The sequence below is a fragment of the Stegodyphus dumicola genome, chromosome 9 (assembly GCF_044657685.1).
Source record: "Stegodyphus dumicola isolate Sdum_Otavi_A_Nest chromosome 9, ASM4465768v1".
Lineage (NCBI taxonomy): Eukaryota > Metazoa > Arthropoda > Arachnida > Araneae > Eresidae > Stegodyphus > Stegodyphus dumicola.
Window position 1 is genome coordinate 100,098,785 of NC_140776.1, and position 20,597 is coordinate 100,119,381.

The following is a 20,597-nucleotide window of genomic DNA, read 5'->3' on the forward strand; positions in this document are numbered from 1 at the left end:
ATTACTCTTTATGCAGATAACAAATTGTGATATCTGGCGACTGTTTGGCGATCAACAGAGCATGCTTGGCGCAGGTAGCTCTTCTTCGAGAAGGGTTAATGTATTTATTAGGAGTTGCATGTTAGACTCGGAAGAGGAAGGTAGTAGATTGTACTATGCGGTAGGAGCGACGTACTGCTCTGAGTAACTATTATATTATTATTTGAATTATATATTTAATAAATGTTTGTTTCGTCTTGCTAAATGGTGCCTTATTAAACCATGAAGTCATCACAACACGCTCTCTTTCGAGAAAACCAGAGAGGTTAGAAGCTTAGAGCGTTGAAAACGGAAGAGGCGTAAAGTTAAGCCTAACTAACGAAAGAAGTGTTCATTTGCAAAAGAGAGTAAAAACGTGAGAATTATTTAATCGAGAGTTTGAAAGGCTTGATTCTAAAGGAAAATAGAAGAAAATGTTCAAAAACGCAAAGAAAGAGGATTTAGTAGCAGTTCTATTGGAAATTGGCGAAGAAGCATCCCCAGATTTGAAGCTGGTAGAACTGAAACACAAACTCCAGAATAGCAAGGAATACATCGAAGATGCTGATTTCGTGAAAGAAATTCTGATTACTACAGTGGAGAATAGAAAAAGAAAAGAAGAAATGGAAAGAATGCAAATGGAAGAAGAAAGAATAAGAACAGAAAGAGAACACGAAATAGAACTAGCGAAGATTCGAGCAACTCAAAATGAAGGAAGTAGAAGTCCAACACCTTTAATCCAAAACACAGAACGAGAAACCGAAATTTCCCTGGACAAGCTGATCAAAGGAGTAGAAACACTGACTATACCAGTACCGAAGAGAGCAGAAGAATGGAATATATTTTTCGATTCTATCGAAAGAGCATTTAAGCACAAGAAGGTTCCTGAAGAATACAAATCAGAAATATTATTGAAATTAATTGGAGAAAAAGCTTCAAATGTTCTTGTTTATATAAAGGAGGACGATCTGCAAAATTACGAAAAAGTGAAAACTCTTGTTCTGAAGGAATATCAACCTACTCCTCAAACCTGTTTAGAAAACTTCAGAAAAACTAAACGTTATTCCGGCGAAACGCATATCCAGTTCGCTTCAAGACTAACAGCTACATGGGACTATTACTGCAAGTCAAGAGAAGTAAAGGATTTCGAAACACTCAAGGAGTTAATTATTTCCGATAAATTATTCCAAGCATTAGATGAAGAAACAGCTGCACACGTCGCAATACGCCAAGGAAATAAATGGCTGAAGCCTCAAGAATTAGCTACAGAATGTGATATTTATTTCACGGCCAAAGGAAAATCTTTCGACGAAGTTCGAAATGGAATTAAGCGATCACCGAGATTCCTGGATACAACATGTGCACACGACAAATATATTCCACCACCCATGAGAAAAGAATATCCAAAACACGAAAGATTTCACGCGAGAAGAAAAGAATGTTATATTTGTGGAAATTATCAACACATCGCGAGAGATTGTCCAGACAAAAGAAGAAAGAACGAAACTGCAGTAAATAAGAAGGGAAAGGATGATTCCAAAACTCAAAAAAATTCAAACAGAACATCAAAAGAAGAAGCCATCGTAGCTAAAGTAGACTCATCCCATCTACGATCTGAATTCGCAGAACGCATCGTTCAACCACTGCAAAAAGTAGATATTTTTATTAACTCTGAGAAAATCGAAGCTATCGTAGACTCTGGAACGCAGATAACGATCGTACATTCATCGCTCATTCCAAATTTAGAGGAGAGAGAAGGAGGTAAAATATTGCTAACACCTGCTTTCGGACAACCAATTGAAGCAAAAGTTTGCCGTGTACCTATTTACCATAAAGATCATGGAAGCAATATATTTAATTTTGTGGATACATTAATTGCAGTGACTGATAAGCTAAATGTGCCTTGCCTAATAACTCCAGAAATATACGAACTGTTGATTAATCCTGCGGCAGAAGAACCAAACGCAGAAAGAAATAATTACGGAAGCGAAAACTTACAAACTTTTTTCGCCAATGCACAGTCAAACGACAGCGTTGATTCCCCCCCCCCCGCTAATGCTTATGGAGGAGAAAAACGAAGAGGAGGAAGGGAAGAAGGCGAGTGTTTATGTAAACACAGACTTATCGTCTGCTGAACGCCTTCGCGAAGAGCAAGTTAACTGTCCCTCGCTGAGAGAAGCATGGAAGCTAGCAATAAAAAAAAAGGAAATTATTTATTTATTGATCATCTTTTACATCACCAAGAAAAAATATTAGGACAGAATGTTTTTCAGTTAGTGCTTCCACTTAGTAGAAGAGCACAAGTGTTGGAATTAGCACATAGTTCCATTTTCGGTGCACATCTTGGGATAAGAAAAACAAAGGAGCGAATACGATATTAATTTTATTGGCCTGGATTAGCACAAGATGTTGAAACCTTTTGTAAAACGTGCAAAGATTGTCAGTTGAAAAGTCCAGAAAAGCGATCTGACAAGATTCCCATCACACCGGTCAGAAGGCCAGGATTACCTTTCGAAACAGTTAACATCGACATTATTGGACCTATTGAACCTTCCTCTGCTAGGAAACATAAATATGTGTTATGTCTGGTAGATCAACATTCCCGATGGCCAGAAGCCATTCCACTGAGAAGCTTGACAGCAAAAGCCACTTGCGACGCGCTTTTGGAGATTTTCATGAGAACAGGAATCCCTAATACAATAGCTAGTGACAACGGAAGTAACTTCGTTTCAAAATTAACTAAAGAATTCCAGAAAAGACTAGGTTCTCACCCTAGGTTCTCTACACCTGCTTACAGTGCTTCAAATGGATTAGTAGAAAGATGGAACAAGTCCTTCAAGCAAATGTTACATCATGTCATCAGGACTGATCCTTCGAATTGGGATAAGCACATCCCATACCTGCTCTTTGCATACAGAGAAGTACCAAACTGCACCACGGGTGTCTCACCATTTCAGCTGATGTATGGAAGACAACCAAGAGGTCCTTTAGCAGTACTGAAGTCTTCATGGTCAGGAGAAATACCTATACCACCTAATCTAAGTGAATCGGCAGTGGATTACTTACAACTTTTAAAAATAAGGTTAGAACAAGCAGCCGAACAAGCCAATTTAATTGCAAGTGATAAACAACAAAAATATGCTGAGTACTTTAATCGGAGATCAATACCAAAAAATTTCAAAATCGGAGAACAAGTTTATTTACTCATACCAGATTCAAATAACAAACTCTATGCACGATGGACTGGTCCAGGAGAAATCGTGAATCATTGCCCACCTCATTCCTATAAAGTAAAACTACCTGATGGAAAGATCAAACATGTTCATGCAAATAAAATTAGAAAATTCCAAGCTAGTGTCAATGCAGTTGGAGTGATATTTGAAAATGAAGAAGAATTTGGAGAAATTATAACTTTACCAGGAAAAGATCTCTCGACCCCCCTGGAAGATTTTAAAATAGATGCAAATCTGAATTTAGAAAATTTGAATCCGCAGCAGAGAAGAAAATTGATAGCTCTTATCAACAAACACCGAGCACTATTCACCGGAAAGCTGAAAATAGCTAAAGTTGAAGCTCATAAAATTAGATTAATACCCAATATGGAGAGGAAGAAACCTTACATTTATAGGATTCCTGAAGCATTGAAACCCAAGGTCGATGAAGAAGTAGAAGAATTATTGAAATCGGGACTAATAGAAGAAAGTAATGCAGAAATAGCTCATCCAGTAGTTTGTGTAAGCAAAAAAAATGGAGATATCAGATTGTGCTTAGATTATCGAGCTTTGAATGCAGTGACGAAGCCAGATGACTTTCCTATGCAAAATGCCATTGATTTAATGTACAGTATAGGAAGAGCCAACGTCATAACAACTTTAGATTTGCTGAAAGGATATTGGGCAATTCCCATGGAGGAACAAAGTAAAGAGTACACATCGTTCAAAACTCATCGAGGTCAATATCAGTTTAAAGTGCTACCCTTTGGATTAAGGAACGCAGCAGCAACTTTTCAGAGAGTAATGAATAACGCGCTGAAAGAATTTCAACAATTTTCAAGAGCCTATATTGATGACATAGCTATATTTTCCATGGATTTCGACACTCATCTCCAACATCTGGATAAAATTTTTACCAAACTAGAGTCACTTGGATTTACTATCAATTCAAAGAAATGTTCGTTTGCAAATCCTCAAATTAAATATTTAGGACACATCATTGGATCAGGAAAACATCAACCAGATCCCGAGAAAATAGAGGCAATCAAGAAGCTGGAAACGCCGAAAACGAAAAGAGATCTTAAAAGTCTGTTAGGACTATGTAATTATTATCGCGATTATATCCCAGGGTATGCAGAGATCGCCTACCCACTCACAGAACTCACGAAAAATAAACAACCGGAAATACTCGAATGGAAAGAAATTCATGAGTCAACATTTCAACAACTGAAGGAACGATTAGCGATGTCAACGGAGCTGATCACCCCAACACTGCAAGATCCGTTTGTCATTCATTCTGATGCATCCCAAATCGGAATAGGTGCATGTTTGTCACAGCAAAGGGGAGAGAAGCAATTTCCCATCTGCTACGCGAGCAAGAAATTATCGAAACCTCAACAGAGCTGGCCGACAATAGAGCGAGAAGCTTATGCTATAGTATGGGCATTGAAGAAGTTTGAACCTTGGATATTCGGTTCATCGGTGAAAATTGTGACTGATCATAATCATCTAGCCTTTATAGTGAGAAATGCTCCGCAATCGTCCAAATTACAACGATGGGCCATAGCTTTGCAGAAATATAATCTCGAAATAGAACATTGCCCTGGAAAAAAACTGTCAAACGCGGATGCATTATCCAGACTTCCCACTTGTGAACTTTGAACATTAATTTACTGTTCATCTTCACGAACATTTTGTATAGTTAATAATTAGATAGTTTCTTTGCTTTTCATAATCATTTTACAATTTTGTGCAAATAAGATGTTTATGTAATTTGAAATAGATAGAGAAATTATTGGATAACAAATATTCGAGGTAAGTGGTAAATTTAGATATTTGTCTCCCAAGGATTTAAATCATGCTGCAGCATCATTAATTAAAAGGAATGTTAAGAATATAATTTTATATATATATAAGAAACTTAATAATTTTACTGTCATCATTGGAATAATACTAGGGTATATTTTAACATGTTTATAAAAGAAAATATCAACTTGGTTTCTTTGAATTAAGAATTGATAAATTGTTACAATAATAATAAGGTTCGGAACAAGTGAAGTTAAAAATGATTTATCTATGTTTATATATAAAAATGTGTTATCTATGTTTATGTAGTAAATTGAGGTATGTCTATAGTAATTGAGATTTGAAAATTAGGAGAGAATGTATAAAAGTATATGTAGTTTTTTTTTTCTTTTTCACGTTGATCGCAAACAGTTGCTAGATTTTAGTTTCCAGATTGCTGATTGATTTGTAAATAATATCAACAACAATCTTACGACGGGGGTGTGATATCTGGCAACTGTTTGGCGATCAACAGAGCATGCTTGGCGCAGGTAGCTCTTCTTCGAGAAGGGTTAATGTATTTATTAGGAGTTGCATGTTAGCCTCGGAAGAGGAAGGTAGTAGATTGTACTATGCGGTAGGAGCGACGTACTGCTCTGAGTAACTATTATATTATTATTTGAATTATATATTTAATAAATGTTTGTTTCGTCTTGCTAAATGGTGCCTTATTAAACCATGAAGTCATGACACAAATCATGCATCAAACTATCGCAAACGGAGAAAAATAGCTCCAGAACAAAGCATATAGACGTGAAATACCACTACCTGCGTGAACTTCAACAAAACGGGATCCTATGCCTAGACTACTGCAGAAGCTCCGACATGATTGCGGATCTACTTACCAAACTACTAGGCAAGCCTGTGTTCGAGAAACTTCGAGAATCGCTGCAAATGGTGATACTGCCCATCAAGTAGGGGTGTTGGTATGCATATAGTGATGGACTGTTGCCAATAGCACGATAAACTGTATGAACTGGAAACCCTGCAAAAGAGTTAACTGTGTAACTCTCTTATTCTTTACACTTTACTTTTCTCACTCCTTCAGGAAAGGACAATATGAGACTTTCTATAATATAACTCCTTTTTTTCAATATGTATTTGGAATACTAACGAATTTTTATCTATTTTTCATGTATTAATATAGAATGTGTTTTGCGTTCTTACAATTTCCGTCTACACCTATTTTGGATGACAAGTTAATTAGGTATGATCTCGCTTAATGCTGCGCTGGATAGAAGGTAAGAAGAATCACTTTGATCTCTATTTTTATTAATTTGTTGTGAAACTTCGAGGCTATAAAAATGTTTTACAACATTAAGACACTTGATGTTTACATTGTTCATTGTACTTATATACATTTTTACTGTTACTGATGGCTCAAATTTCGGCTTCAGCTTCTCCATCGGTAACTTCTGAAGCTCAAAGTGTCCCTCCTTGTGATCCATCTCTTAGTCGCGCACATAATTTCCTAGCCCAAAGTTCACATGTATTCAAGCTTATTGGAGCAGAGAACTCTAAACATAGGTTAAATAAGGGAGACCAAAAAACTCTTTTCGACGCCTTTCAATTTGCTTTAAATATAATTCCTGGTCAGTTGCAATTAATTGCAAATAAACGTGGACAAATTGATTCTCTGCAAAAGGTGGTTGCGGTTCTCGAGCCTACAGTCCCACCAGTTACATCCTCAGACCTGCAGACTTCGGAGGATCATTCTAAAATTGATTCAGATCCTACTTTTACCTTAGTTCAACGTAAAAAGTAAAACGCTTTTCGTCCACAACAACTAACTGATCACGTACTCTTACTAGCTCCGACTGACCAATCTATTACTCCAAAGATTCTACGAGATACATTGGCCTCTTCAATTAAACCTTCAAAGTTAGGTATTCCAATTAAACAAATCCGTCCAACTCGCAGTAACGAGTTGCTGATTAGGTGTGAGACAAGCGACATTTACTAAAACTTAAAGAGATAATTTCGAGTGAAGAAAATCTATCGCGATCAGTTAAACTGCGAGAGCCAAAACCATTTTGTGACTCATTATTGGACTCATTATTATTTGGAGTCCCTTCCCACTTTACTGTGGACGATTTAATTTCAGCATTGAATTCACATCTCCCAGCCAATAGAGAAAACTCAATTAAACCAAGAACCCCTCTTTCAAGACCTGATTCCAGGAGAAATTGGATTATTAGTCTGGATCGTGATTACTTTAATAGATTGGGTCATCAAGGTAGGATTTTTCTTGGCTTCACGTCCTGTCCCTATCGGCGTTACGTACGTATAACACGTTGCTATAATTGTCAGGAGATAGGTCATATTAGCCGAGGGTGCCAGAATAAATCAAAGTGTGCCTAGTGTGCTGGATCTCACAACGCTCTAATAACAGATTGCCAAGAACAAGCATCTTGTGTCAATTGTCTAATTTCAAACGACAAAAAGGGAACAACATTTGATTGCACTCACACGGCATTTTCAACAAAATGTCCGACCTATCAACAGAAATTGAAGCAGCAAATCAGCCAAATGAACCGGGAATAGAGATATTAGGCTCTTTAAGTAGAAATTCCTTGAAATTTATACAATGTAATTTACAGAGATCTATAGGGGCAACGAGCAATATTCATTAAATACAGCTTGAACTGGGGTGTACAGTGGGTCTTTATCAGGAGCCGTATATTACGTCCAAAAATTTACTAATTGGCTGTTCATCTTCTAACAAAACATTTCTTTCTTTAAATCATCTGGTTGCAATCGTGTACAATGGACGTTTGTTACCACATTTGTGGAAATCGTTTCGTTCTGATTGATACCCTTGAAGGAAAATTGCTAATTATTTCAGCTTATTTTCCGCCTAGTAAGGACATAGATGCATTATTACACGAATTAGATTATCTAAAGGAAAACCCAATTGGAAATTTTATACTAGGTGGAGAATTTAATGCGGCCAGCTCCCTTTGGGGATATCCCTATGAAAATTCTAGATCCCTTCCGCTTTTGGACTTCATAGATTCTCAAAATTTGATTCTTCTTAATAAATCAGATGCTCCTCCAACCTTCGATACTTTACATGCCAAGGGTTGGCCAGATTTGACTCTTACTTCTCCTTCCATTTCTCCTTTTATAGAAGATTGGACAGTAAGTGATAGCATTACATTGAGTGATCACCGAGCTTTTACTTTCAGTTTTTCTCCAACTCTAAGATCCCTAGGCAAATTAAGATTTAAAACGTTCTTTGGAAGAAAGGATAAATTTCGTAGCTGTTTTTCTCCTCATATTTCATCATTAATCGGTTCTTTTCAAGATTGTAGCTCAACTTCAAATTCGGATAACACTTACAATAAAATGACTGCACTTACAAGCTTGTAAAAATGCTTTCAAAATGAAAAGGTTTTGTCCGCGTACAGCCACCTCCTGGTGGAATGAAAAACTTACAATTGAGCGAAGAAAGTTACGGAAATTGCGAAAACGAGCACAAGCCACCTATGAAGTTATAAATCCTGCTTCATTATTTCAAGAGTATAAGAAATCTCAGGCCTTGTACAAGAAAAAAAATTAGGGAAACCAAATTATCGTCTTGGAGAACGTTTTGTACAAACACGCAACAAAATTACGGGTCAGCTTTCCAAATTGTTTTCGATAAAGTTTTCCAGCCTTGTTCTCTTCCAATACAAATTCTTCCTTCGGCTACAACTTCACAGCAAGTGGTAGCACATGTCTTAAGATCGCTTTTCCAAGAAGATTTACCAGAAGAAGATGATTCAACGCAGCGAGAGTTACGTTTTAAATTTAATAACCATACTTCTTCTTTCTCTTTTCCAGAATCTCTACCAAATTTTCTGGAATTAGAACGCATTACTAATCCCCTAAATTTAAAGAAGGCTCCCTAACCAGACGGCCTAGATAATGTTGTTGTTCGACTGTTGTTCAATATTGCACCAAACTTGATCATCGCATATGTCCAAACTTGCTGGCGACTCCGATACATTCCGAAAGAATCGAAAAGAGCAGAAGTCGTTCTTTTCGTAAAATATGACAAAGATCCACTTAGACCGCAATCCTACCGGCCGATTTGTTTAATACCAGCTTTAGGGAAGCTCTTGGAGAGGGTAATTTTAGGGCGTCTGCAGTATTATTTACAGAAAAATAGTATACTACATCCATCACAATATGGATTTCAAAAAGGGCGCTCTACACAGCATGCAATCTATGACCTGATTTCGTCACTACAATCGAATAGGAAAGAGCATTTGCGCTCGATATTTATCAGCATCGCTATACAAGGAGCCGTTGACTCCCTGTGGTGGCCGGACATAATAGACGCTCTGGTCACCATGGGATGTCCAGTAGATATCATTGATTTCATTCGAAGTTATCTGCAAGATTTTCATATCCAAGTGACTTTAGATTCAGGACAATATGATCAAGAATTACAAAAAGTGTGTCCTCAGGGATCTTGCCTAGGTTTCATTTTGTGGACGATAGTAGCTGACTCTCTTTTGCGACAGTTTGATGAAAGACTGTAAACTCATAACTTTTGCAGATGATTTTATGCTAATTGTTAAAGGTAAATCGGGTATTTCTTCTGCGGCTCAAGCTTATCTGGATATCATAGCGAACTGGGCACGAAAGCACAAAGTGATTATTTCTACGAGTAAAACTCAAGCAATGTTGATAGGGCATCTAAACCCCTCAAACGCAAACCACTTTTAAAATTGCAAGGCAAATCTATTAAATTTTTAGGAAGCTTGAGATACCTAGGTCTTATTATTGACTCCAATCTTTCTTGGACGACTCACTTGAAGGCAATCAGAACAAAAGTGATGTCACTGACAATTCACATGAAACGAACAACTAGTAAGAATTGGGGAATCTCATCGCGGATTTTAAAAATATGATACTTAACTGTAATAGAAAGAATAATCTTATATTGTTCAGCAATATGGGCTTACTCTCATACGACACATGAAAAACGACTCTTAATTTCTATTCAAAGATCTTTTCTTTTAATGATCAGTCGAAGATTACAGAACAACTTCCAACGATGCTTTGCAGGTCTTGTCCGGCATTCCTCCGTTGGACTTAAACAGCAGAAAAGGAAGCGGTGCTGGCTCGAGTTTTGCGTCTTCGTCTAGAGAGTAAACTGTTGAATATTTCATACGATCCTTTTAGTTATGAAACTAGGAGCACAGAACTTCTGTGTCATCCAGCATAAAATGAGATTTCATGTGCAATAAGGACAACCTTCTCAAATGAGTCAAAAAGTCAACTCCAGATTTACACAGATGGATCTTATTCGGAACAAGGAACAGGATGTGGACTATGTGTAATTCAAAATGGCAAACCAATGAATTCATGGCGTCGAAGACTGATGCCAGCGAACTCTATTTTTCAAGCTGAATTACTTTCAGTAAAAAAAGCAGTACATTTTTCAAGTCAATTTCCATCACAAGTGGAAATTTACAGTGATTCACTTTCTAGTCTGGAGGCCATAAAAGGGGAAAATTCAAGAAATACAATAGTAGCAGAGATAAAAATCCTTCTTCTTAACCTTCCTGCCCCTTCTAGACCCTTATTGAGCTGGGTTTCCGCTCATATTCATTTATGGCAATGAGTTGGCAGACCAGTTGGCAAAAGAAGCGGGGTAAGAGGGAATAATCTTCGTCAATATTCATTACCTTTACCATTTTCTTATTTTAAGAGATATATAAAAGAGACCTTACTCCAGCAATGGCAAAAAAGAATGGGAACACTCCACAACGGGCAGAAGAACTTTTAAATTTTTGCCAAAGGTGTCGGAAACAATTTTGGTTTCATCTGGAGCGCAGTCAACTTTTCTCACGGGACACGGTCCCTTTCCGTCTTTTTTATTCCGATTTCATCTCAAGGAAGATGACAAATGTCACTGTGGAAGTATTGAGTCTCCAGACCATTTTGCTTTTTCTTGCCCACTCACCACTGAATTTCATCTGCAAAGACCATCAGACTTATATTGGAGTGAATGGACTAAAACAGTATTAAAACGACAAATTCTTCAGCACAGATTATCTCAAATTTTTAATATTTGCAATGAGATATATACGTTTCCAACAACCTTCGCATAATATTTGCACTATGGGTAGCCTTTTGAATTTTTTTTTCCATTTGACATGTTGTAATAATAATGGTGTGTTTAACTTCAATGCATACAATATTTAGGACTATTAAGTACTGGATATGCTCTGCACTTCCACATGGGAATAAGTTCTGCATTTGGGAATTGTCTGTTTGTATGTTAATATTATAGCCTTTAATTATAATTTTTTTTGTTATAGTTATTGTTTTGTTCTTTTTATTATTTTTTTGCCATTTTGTTATTATTGTATTATTTTTGTATTTTTGTAAGTTAATTACAATTATTGTTAGCTGGTAAACTGGAATATTCTGACTGTGTAAAAAAAGTTCATTACAGTTCTTAGAATATCTGCATTTTCAGTAAGAACAGGAATTTAGAACTGTATCTAATTATTTTGTCGGTTATAATGCTTGCTTGTTATTAGAGTTATAATTAAATGTATGAAATATTTAGGTCTATTGAGTTTTGATAGAATTGGTAAATGTCTCTTCTATATTTGATAGAGAGCTCAGTCTTTTGTATTTGCATATAAGAATAAACATCTGAGGATGTTTTGTAGCTTTTTATAGGATCTGGAATTATAACAGCCTTGTACAGAATAACTTAATCTACTGGAAAACAGAAACTTATACCCAATTGTGAAGGACATGATATACGATCATGCCCTTCACAATTGGGTATAAGTTTGTTTTCCAGTAGATTAACTATTTTAAGCATTGTGAACTATTACAGCTAATTCAACTTAGAGCGGATTTATTTTATTAGCTGGCAAATTGGAATATACTAATTGTAATGAAAAATTGGTTGGAGCATTTTAAACATGTGCATTTATATAGTACGATGGATTGATAACTATACTAACTGTAATGAAAAATTAGTTGCAGCATTTGAAACATGTGCATTTATATGGTATAATTGATTGGTATATAATATGTACTGAATAATTTTTGGTATTTCATGTTTGTTACAATTGGGAATTGGTTCCTGTTTTTCTGTAGATATTTTTAATTATTTGAAGAAATTGGGCACTATTATAGACATTTTACAAGAATGATTAGCTGTATTTGAATATGTGTTCTTATGCTGTAGGAATACCTGTCAATTTGTATAGATTGAAATTGTTTATTTGTGCTATTTATAATTGTATAATAGAAATTTATTATTTTAACTGCCATAAAAAATAGTTGCAGTTTTTTTTTCCATGTACATTTGTTGTATGTTTAATTAGTAAATGTTCTAACTGTAATAAAAAATTAGTTGCAGCATTTGAAACATGTGTATTTTTATGGTATGATGATTGGTATATAATATGCGCTGACTAATTATGTATTTTATGTCTATTTTAATTGGGAATTAGTTCCTGTTTTTCATTAGACGTTTTATTTTAGAATATGTGCTTTATATTGTTGGAATACCAGTCATTTTGTATTGACTGGAACTGTTTAACAAACCTGTAGTTTTGCGCGATTTAGAATTGTATTGAAAAATTTAAGAATTAGTTTCTTTCTTTTTTTTTTATCATCTGGGAGCCAAGTCATTATTTACAAAACATTTGCTTCTGATGATAATAGTAAAATAGTGTACATATTACAATGAACTTCCCAACTGCAATTTCGTGATTGCCTTGTGGATAATTGCGACACAGTGTGCAAATTGCTATGGACACACATAATGAGACCTGTAAACTGTTAAGGACACGAAGTTATGATGTATCGAAGTGGACAAGTAGCATTTACTTGTACAATGAACTTAACAAAAGTGTACTTCTAATTTATCAAAAGTTAATTTAGAATTCAGTTTATATGAACATTGAATAGCCTACACAACATCATATACTTTGGGCTATGGAACTATCAGCTGCCTGAACAGATGTGACTGGCTTACTCTGTGGATGACTGCAAAAATAATACGGACACACATCATTAGGTGTATAACTGATAAGAACATGAAGTTATGACGTATTGAAGAAGATATAGGTTTAAAAACTGGTTAATATATAAGTTCCACTCTCCACAACATAGATCCTATCCATGACAATGTAATTAGTAATTGATCGTATATTTATTTTCCATACGGATTATTATGTAACAATTATTGTATTTAGCATTGTAATATTACTATCATTGATTCAGTGAATGCCGCTGGCGGCGGATGGTAGATTCTTGTCCGTCGCATGAACATATAACTCTGATTGGTGTAGAACCTTAGGTCGGAGGTCCATGCGATTGCGTTTCGGCTACAACCGGTTTCTCCTCCTTTTGCTGCTGGGCTCAGAAGGTGTAGGACGGTCTTCTGTCTGTCCTCACCCAGGATGACGCGTGTGCCATTTTTTTTTTTTTTTTCGTTCTTTTTTTGACTGCCATCTCCATATTGTATGTAGAGCAATGTATTCCTCCTAATAAAGATATTGTTACTGAAGATTCAATTAAAATAATCTAGATGCTAACTACTGCTGTAAATTGATCATGTGCTACAATTAAAAAATCCTCGAAAGGACTTCATGTGCACGTGTTCCACTTTCAGGATGATATGAGTATTCGCCTTGTGGTTCTTCAAAAATATATTGGAATAACCAGCCAACTCAATTTCCGCCGTTATAAAATTTGACTATTTTTTATTTTTTTTTATCACGGAACTTTGCTTGACACTGATGGAATGAGATCTACTTGGATTGGAATATTACGCATTTCTCGTACGAAAGGTTAGGATTCAAAAATGGTAGGACTGAGACTTTCGACCACTGTACGATCATGATTGATAATCTTCTGTCTGGCGATGATTACTTATTTATGCTGGAACTGATTCAAAATTTATTGATATCAAGATATAATAAATATTACTTAATTTGCATTATTTGAATTGTCATCCTTTGGGGGTAAGTTACTTTAATTTCATATTCCTTTTAGACCACACACTTCTATCACAACACATTTTTATCTTCTTGCACTCACATTGGCACATGGAAGATTTGGTGTTCTGAAAAATACCGGGCGTCTTCCCCAGTAGCTGCCACGATGCGTGCCATAAGTTCCTCAGCATTTCTAACGGGAATTTCGAATACCAATATCTTGGCGTACTCCCAGAAGTAGTAGTCAATGGAAGTCGGCCTGGCGATCTTGTTGACCAATGCATCGGAGCACTCCTGCCGATCCCATGTTGAAGATACTTTTCGGAAGTAATTTCGAACACCCTCTTTAAAGACGATCGTCTGTTTCTGTTCTTATTTCTTGGTTTCCGCTGCACTGAGCATAATCAACATATATTCGCACCCTAGCTCATGTCCTTCCTTTTCTTGTGTTTTGTGTCGTTACTAACGCTCCAGGGAAGCGTTTCCGACCATGTATTGCTATGTGTTTTTCCATGGTCTAGGTGCACTCTATCTCTCCTGAAAGTTTGTAACCGATTTGTTGAAACACCCTGCATAGTGAAAGATGCATGCAGTATACTTTTCAAAAAGCTATAATGCATTCATTTTTACTTCCTTGTACGAATTAAAAAGGAAGTATTGTAATCGCGAAAAGTTTCAGGCAGCATATTTCAACGAAAATATCCATTTTCACCGCTATCGAATGCAGTTTAACGATGTTTTTGCGTGATATCTGTACGTAAAGACAGAATAAAAGACTCGTTTCCTCCAAAAAAATTATAAAACTGCTTTAAAATTATTTCTGAAGAAAATTTTTCGTGGCGTCTGTACGTACGTACGTATCTCGAGTAGCCTCAGAACGAGTAGCCTCAGAACTTTGAAATTTTGTATGTAGGACTGCTATAACATGTAGATGTGCACCTCGTATTTTGGTTGCAATCGGCCGCACCAAACGTTTATAAATATATTTATATATATATCCACTCTGTTACCCGGCTCAGTGATCTCAGTTTCTTTACTCGTATATGTTTGTAATTTGTACATTTTTTGCTTTAAAAATGATTGAATTGTGTTGTTTTTATCTTCCGGTTAAGGTTTTTATGCCTTTAGTAAATCTGTATGCAATATTTTTAGAATTATCAACAATTTTAAAGTTGTTTAAGTGTCACTAAGCCTTTTTTGATGGCGGCCATTGATTGTTTACATTTGAAACAGCAGACTGGTGGATTTGTTGCCAATCTAGAGAAACTTAGCTTCGCAACAACAAAGATAACGCCTTCATTTATTATTGCCAATTAAATCATGCTTAATCCTTTCTGGAATTTTTTCGAGGAAATAAGTGTTTAAAATTTACTTCGTAATTTTTAATATAGGGGATTTTATGTATTTTTGCCTTCTCGCGAAGTGAGAACTGAATTAATTGAATGAGAAATACTCAATCGTCTGTAAAAATCTGTTACTTTTTTGTTTTGTTTGCTTAATTTCTTTTATACATCATTCTAGCTTTATTATAGTATTTGAATAGAACATGTGGCAACGATTAGATAATTCTATTCTTTAAATGATATAAATTTTGTGCATTATGAGTTATAATATGAACGAAATATAATAATACTGTTAAGGGAATCTAGCGCCAGAGTGTCGCTATGTTAAACAAATACTAGAGTGAATTTTAAAGAATGCATTTATTCTATTGTGGTTTATGCGCTGTCAGCGAAGTAGATTTAATTCAATCCAATAAGTTTAAATGAAATGCAAGAAAAAATGCTTATAATTTAATATTCCGTACAAGGAAGTATTGTAGTGTACACATCAGATTTTTATTTTTACTAATGTAATGCCCATTGTAAATTTCATTTGTTTATTCAGTATTAAAATTTAGAAAAAATATATATATACTAATATTTCATGAATATCTGTTTTCATGTAAATACTTTTTGATGTTATGTGACATATTTTCCGGAAAAAGAGTAAACCAACCAAGCATCTCTTTTCGTGAATTTTTTCAGGGGAAAATGTAGCCTAATTTAAAAAACATAATTTTTATCCCTTCCAGATATTTGACTTTTCATTAGATGAAGAAGATCTGAGTGTCCTTAAATCTATGAGCAGAAATCTGAGATATTTTACGTTTGATTTCTACAAAAGGTACGTATAACGAAATATTCTATTTTGTAATCTTGAAAGCTTGTATTTTTATCTGATTCTTATTTAAAATCAAAGTTTTGCATTGCAATCCTTTAAGAACGACAAATTAATAATTAAAAAAAGGCTTAACGCTATACCACAAGCTTAGAAGCGTTTTTAAATTATTGAAAAATGTAATATTTGAGTTTTGGTCAAAACTAGGCAAATTAATTAGTAGTAAATTGTACTTTTATAACTTACCTTTTGTGTATTGAATTTAAGCTGAACTCAATTTTAATTAATACGCCATTATATTATTATAAGAAAGTTATATTATTTTTTAGTCTCTGGATAGATGAAACAAATACAAGATGAAATATCCATGATGCTAGTTTGTTCTGTATTTGCTGTGTTTCAATCAAAATAGATTATATGGTACCTTCAAGCACTAAAAGTTTAAAATTTTTATTTTCATCCAGTAAATTATTAAAATGCATTCGAATGGCTGTTTTAAATGTTTTTAATACATTCAAAATCAACCTTGCTAATGTTAACATGTTCACTGAATTACAAGAAAGGATTTACTTCATGTAAAATTCTATCTGCAAATAGACAATCTTTTAAGAAAAGCAAGATTAGATAATGATTGTAATAAATGCTATCAGTCTTGCTTTGGAAGGTTTGCTATAATTTTTTAAAAAGTATTAATCATAAGATTTTAGTTATACGTCTATGAACTGATAATTTTTAGTGATTAATTTTCATATATTCATTTTAACTATCAGTCTTTTTTTTTTTTTTTTTTTTTTTTTTTTTTTTTTTTTTTTTTTTAGCATGAAAGAATCTGCAGAATATCCTTTTGATATTCCTTTCTGAATTCCTTTATTTTGCAAATACGAGTAATGAAATATTTCACGAGCTGTGAAAATAAAAATAAAAAAAAAAAAAAATTAAAATGTAATATATAGAGAAAAATCTACTTGTCAATAAAAGTTTATTATTGAAGTTGTTGTAAAACTTCTTTTTTTTTTCTCTTCTTCAATTTGTTTGTTGTATTTACGTTTTCGAAAATTTATAAAAAGTTTCTTTAATAGCACAATAGTAACATTGGAAAACTCCTTATTGCATCATGTTAGTTATCTAATCATCTATCTGTAATGAGACATATATGGGAGATAGATATTCAATAACTTTAACTAATCGCTATCTTAAATCGGTCAGAGTTATGGTTATTGATTAAAGTTAGATGGTATGAAACTTAAATTTTCTTCAACCTGAATCCAAATTCTAAAAAATTCTCAAATTCTTGGATTTTAAAACATTCCAATTCTTCATTTAACAATAATAATAATAAGAAAGAAAAAAATCTGACGTATACACCACATGACTTCTTTCATACACATTTTCTGTTACATTTCATTTAAATTTATTTCTTCGAATTTCATTAGAGATGTCGCATTCAAATAATTCAGTTCTCCTTTCGCAGCAAGGTAAAAATACATAAAACTTTAAAATATATTTATTAAAAATTGAAAAGTATAGAAAAATATAAAACACCAAATACAGTTAAAACAATTAAAATTAGAGTTTCTACGCAAAAACGAGCAATTCGGCCAACGGGCAAAAAGGAAGAATTTTCGGTGGCGGGGAAAAGGGGAAAAAAAAGAAAGCAGAAACTGACTTAATTCATTATTCTGCTAAATTTCAAACCTAAACAAATATGACTGTTATGGTAAAAAATTAGGCTTAGTCGCACTTAATTAACATTACATTGTCGATGGGTCTACAACTATTGCATGCCGATTAACTAAAGGCATAGAAACCTTAACCGGAAGATAAGAACAACAAAATTAAATCATTTTTAAAGCAAAAAAAAATCTGATGTGTACATTACATGACTTCCTTGCACGGAATATTAAATTATACGTATTTTTGCACCATTTCATTTATACTTATTTCGTCGAATTTCATTACAGATATTGTTCTAAATCAATTAAATCAGTTCTCACTTCGCGGCAAAGCAAAACTACATAAAACCTCAAAATACTTTTACTATAAAAAAATTGAAAAATATAAAACACCAAATACAGATAAAACAATTAAAAAACAATTTTTACAATTAAAATTAGAGTTTTTACTCAAAAACAAGCAATTCGGACAGCGGGCAAGAAAGCAGATTTTTCGGTGCAGAAAACTGAAAGTTTACTTTTGGTCCCACTCGGCGAAAAGACACTCAAGGTGCAGAAGCTGAGTTAATTCACTCTTCTGCTAAATTTTAAATGTAAACAAATATGGCAGCTATGGTAAAAAAATTAGGCTTAGCCGTGCGACATAAAATCCTTAAGGGGAAGATAAGAGCAACATAATTCAATCATTTTTAAAGCAAAAAATGCACAATCAACCAACATATAAGAATAAATATAAAGCGCTTACTGAGCGGAGTAACAGAGTGGATATACTTTTGGTGCAGCCGATTGCAACGAAAAAGGTGAAAAAGGTAAGTGTACAGCTACATGTTATAACAGTCCTATATACAAATTTTACAAGTTCTGAGGCTAATCGCTTTTGAGTTATTCGAGATATATACGTACATACACACATACGTACGTACAGATGTCTCGAAAAATTCTCTTTTGAATCGATTTTAAATCCTTTTTGAAACCCATTTTAGGAGAAAGAATTCTTTATTCTGTCCTTACGTAGAGATGTCACGCAAAAACATCGTTAAACTGCATTCGATAGCGGTCAAAATAGATATTTTCGTTGAAATATGATATCCGAAAATTTCCGCGATTACAATACTTCCTTTACTTCCTACAAGGAAGTAAAATTTTACTTAATATTAAAGGTTTTTAATCAAGAAAAATTTGAAATTTGCGTTTATTGGAAAATAAGTTTAAGAATACGGATTTTTAAAGTAAATCTGTATTATAATATGTAAATAACTTTAGTAAATTAAGCACATAGTTTAAGCTCTTGAATCTTTTCTTTCAATACATTTTTTAAAACTATAGTTGAGGAAAAGTTTAAATCTCTATTTTTATCCTGAACGTTTTTTAATCGTAATGTTTATTTTAGTGAACTTGTTATTTACTATGTGAAGTCCTTACTGTGCATCTACTTATCCCATCATCTCTAACAGAAATGCAAATTAAGTGAGCTTAAATAATGAGAAAGACTGTAAAAATGGAGTATTAATAAGTTGAACTAGTAAGGCTATAACTCTTCACATGCCGACTGGATAACCATACTGGTCTAGGTACCTGTTCCCACTTCAGATTTTTAGCCTTCTGGATGGCAATAAAAAACGTGCCACTTGAATCTTTTTCTTTTCATCTGCGAATGTTCTGAGTGAGATATATATAATCTTTTTACAAATTACTCCCCAAAAAAGAGCAAAGCATATCGTAGCTTAATAATTGCATTGTGTGCATACCGTACTGAATTCATTAATCTCCAATATATAACGTTTTATAACCAAAACTACCATAAACAAAAGACTCACTTAGCCTTTTTAAATAGTTTTAATTAACAAAACACAATTAAGATAAAACATTACAATTAAGGCCGTTATAGTTACACATTTAAATTAAAAAGTAAATCTCGGGGAAACCGCATGCTTAGTTGACTCTCGTACATCGACTGAAGGCTATTATCTTTTTTGCCCGGTGTTTCTTCCGGCGGCCGCTAGGTGGCGCTCATTGAGCCGTGGGGTTACAGACTCCCCCTCTTGTTCGTACGACGTCTCGGCGAAGAGCCAGATATATGCCGCAGTGGCTAATCGCACCGATGGTGCGAATAGCTGACAGGCTATTCACACCACCTACGTTCGTGCATGCGCACAATCAGCTCAGGTACCAGGATTTTACACCGATTTCTCTAAAGCAGGCGGTAGCGAGAGCGAAGGTTGTTAACCCTAACTCAGCAATAGAAAGGGTTGTTAATAATTTACCAGCAAGAGAATATTTTGCAAGTAATAATTATCAGTTACAAAGACGAGGTCAATCTATATACATGATAATGTTCAGTAAATTATTAGATAAAATAGGGATTTAATGATGGTTTTAATTGCAAGCGAGGACGTGTAATTAGTTAAAAAATCTTTAATGTATTGAAAAAAGGCTACAGAAATTACTTAAATTCGTTTATTTAACAGAGGAATTTTTATGCAAACTTAGACCCTAGTCTTAGAGCATAGGACTGTCAGAATTTATTATTCAATAAGAAAACTTACTGAAAATTATAATATACATCACTTTTTCGGTAACCACACGTGTTTATAGGTTCAAATGCCATATTTCAAATTCAAAGTTATTTATGAAATAAAACCTTATAAAATCATTTGTGTGTGCAAATTTTTAATGCTCTTACATTAAATTATTTCTGCCTTTTAAATTACATCCCATTATTT

General features: G+C 34.2%; 1 protein-coding gene across 4 annotated transcripts in view; it reads left to right on the top strand.

Moving 5' to 3' along the window:
- LOC146995430 (aldo-keto reductase family 1 member A1-like) overlaps positions 1–17,142 on the top strand; it is a 73,767-nt gene extending 56,625 nt beyond the window's left edge. For all 4 annotated transcript variants that reach the window (XM_085823806.1, XM_085823805.1, XM_085823807.1 and 1 more), the window contains 2 exons: positions 16,116–16,207; positions 17,020–17,142. In XM_085823806.1, coding sequence (XP_085679932.1) covers positions 16,116–16,207; positions 17,020–17,062 — 135 coding nt within the window. In that variant the 3' untranslated portion in view covers positions 17,063–17,142. The remainder of the gene's footprint in view (positions 1–16,115; positions 16,208–17,019) is intronic.
- The last annotated feature ends 3,455 nt before the right edge of the window (positions 17,143–20,597 follow it).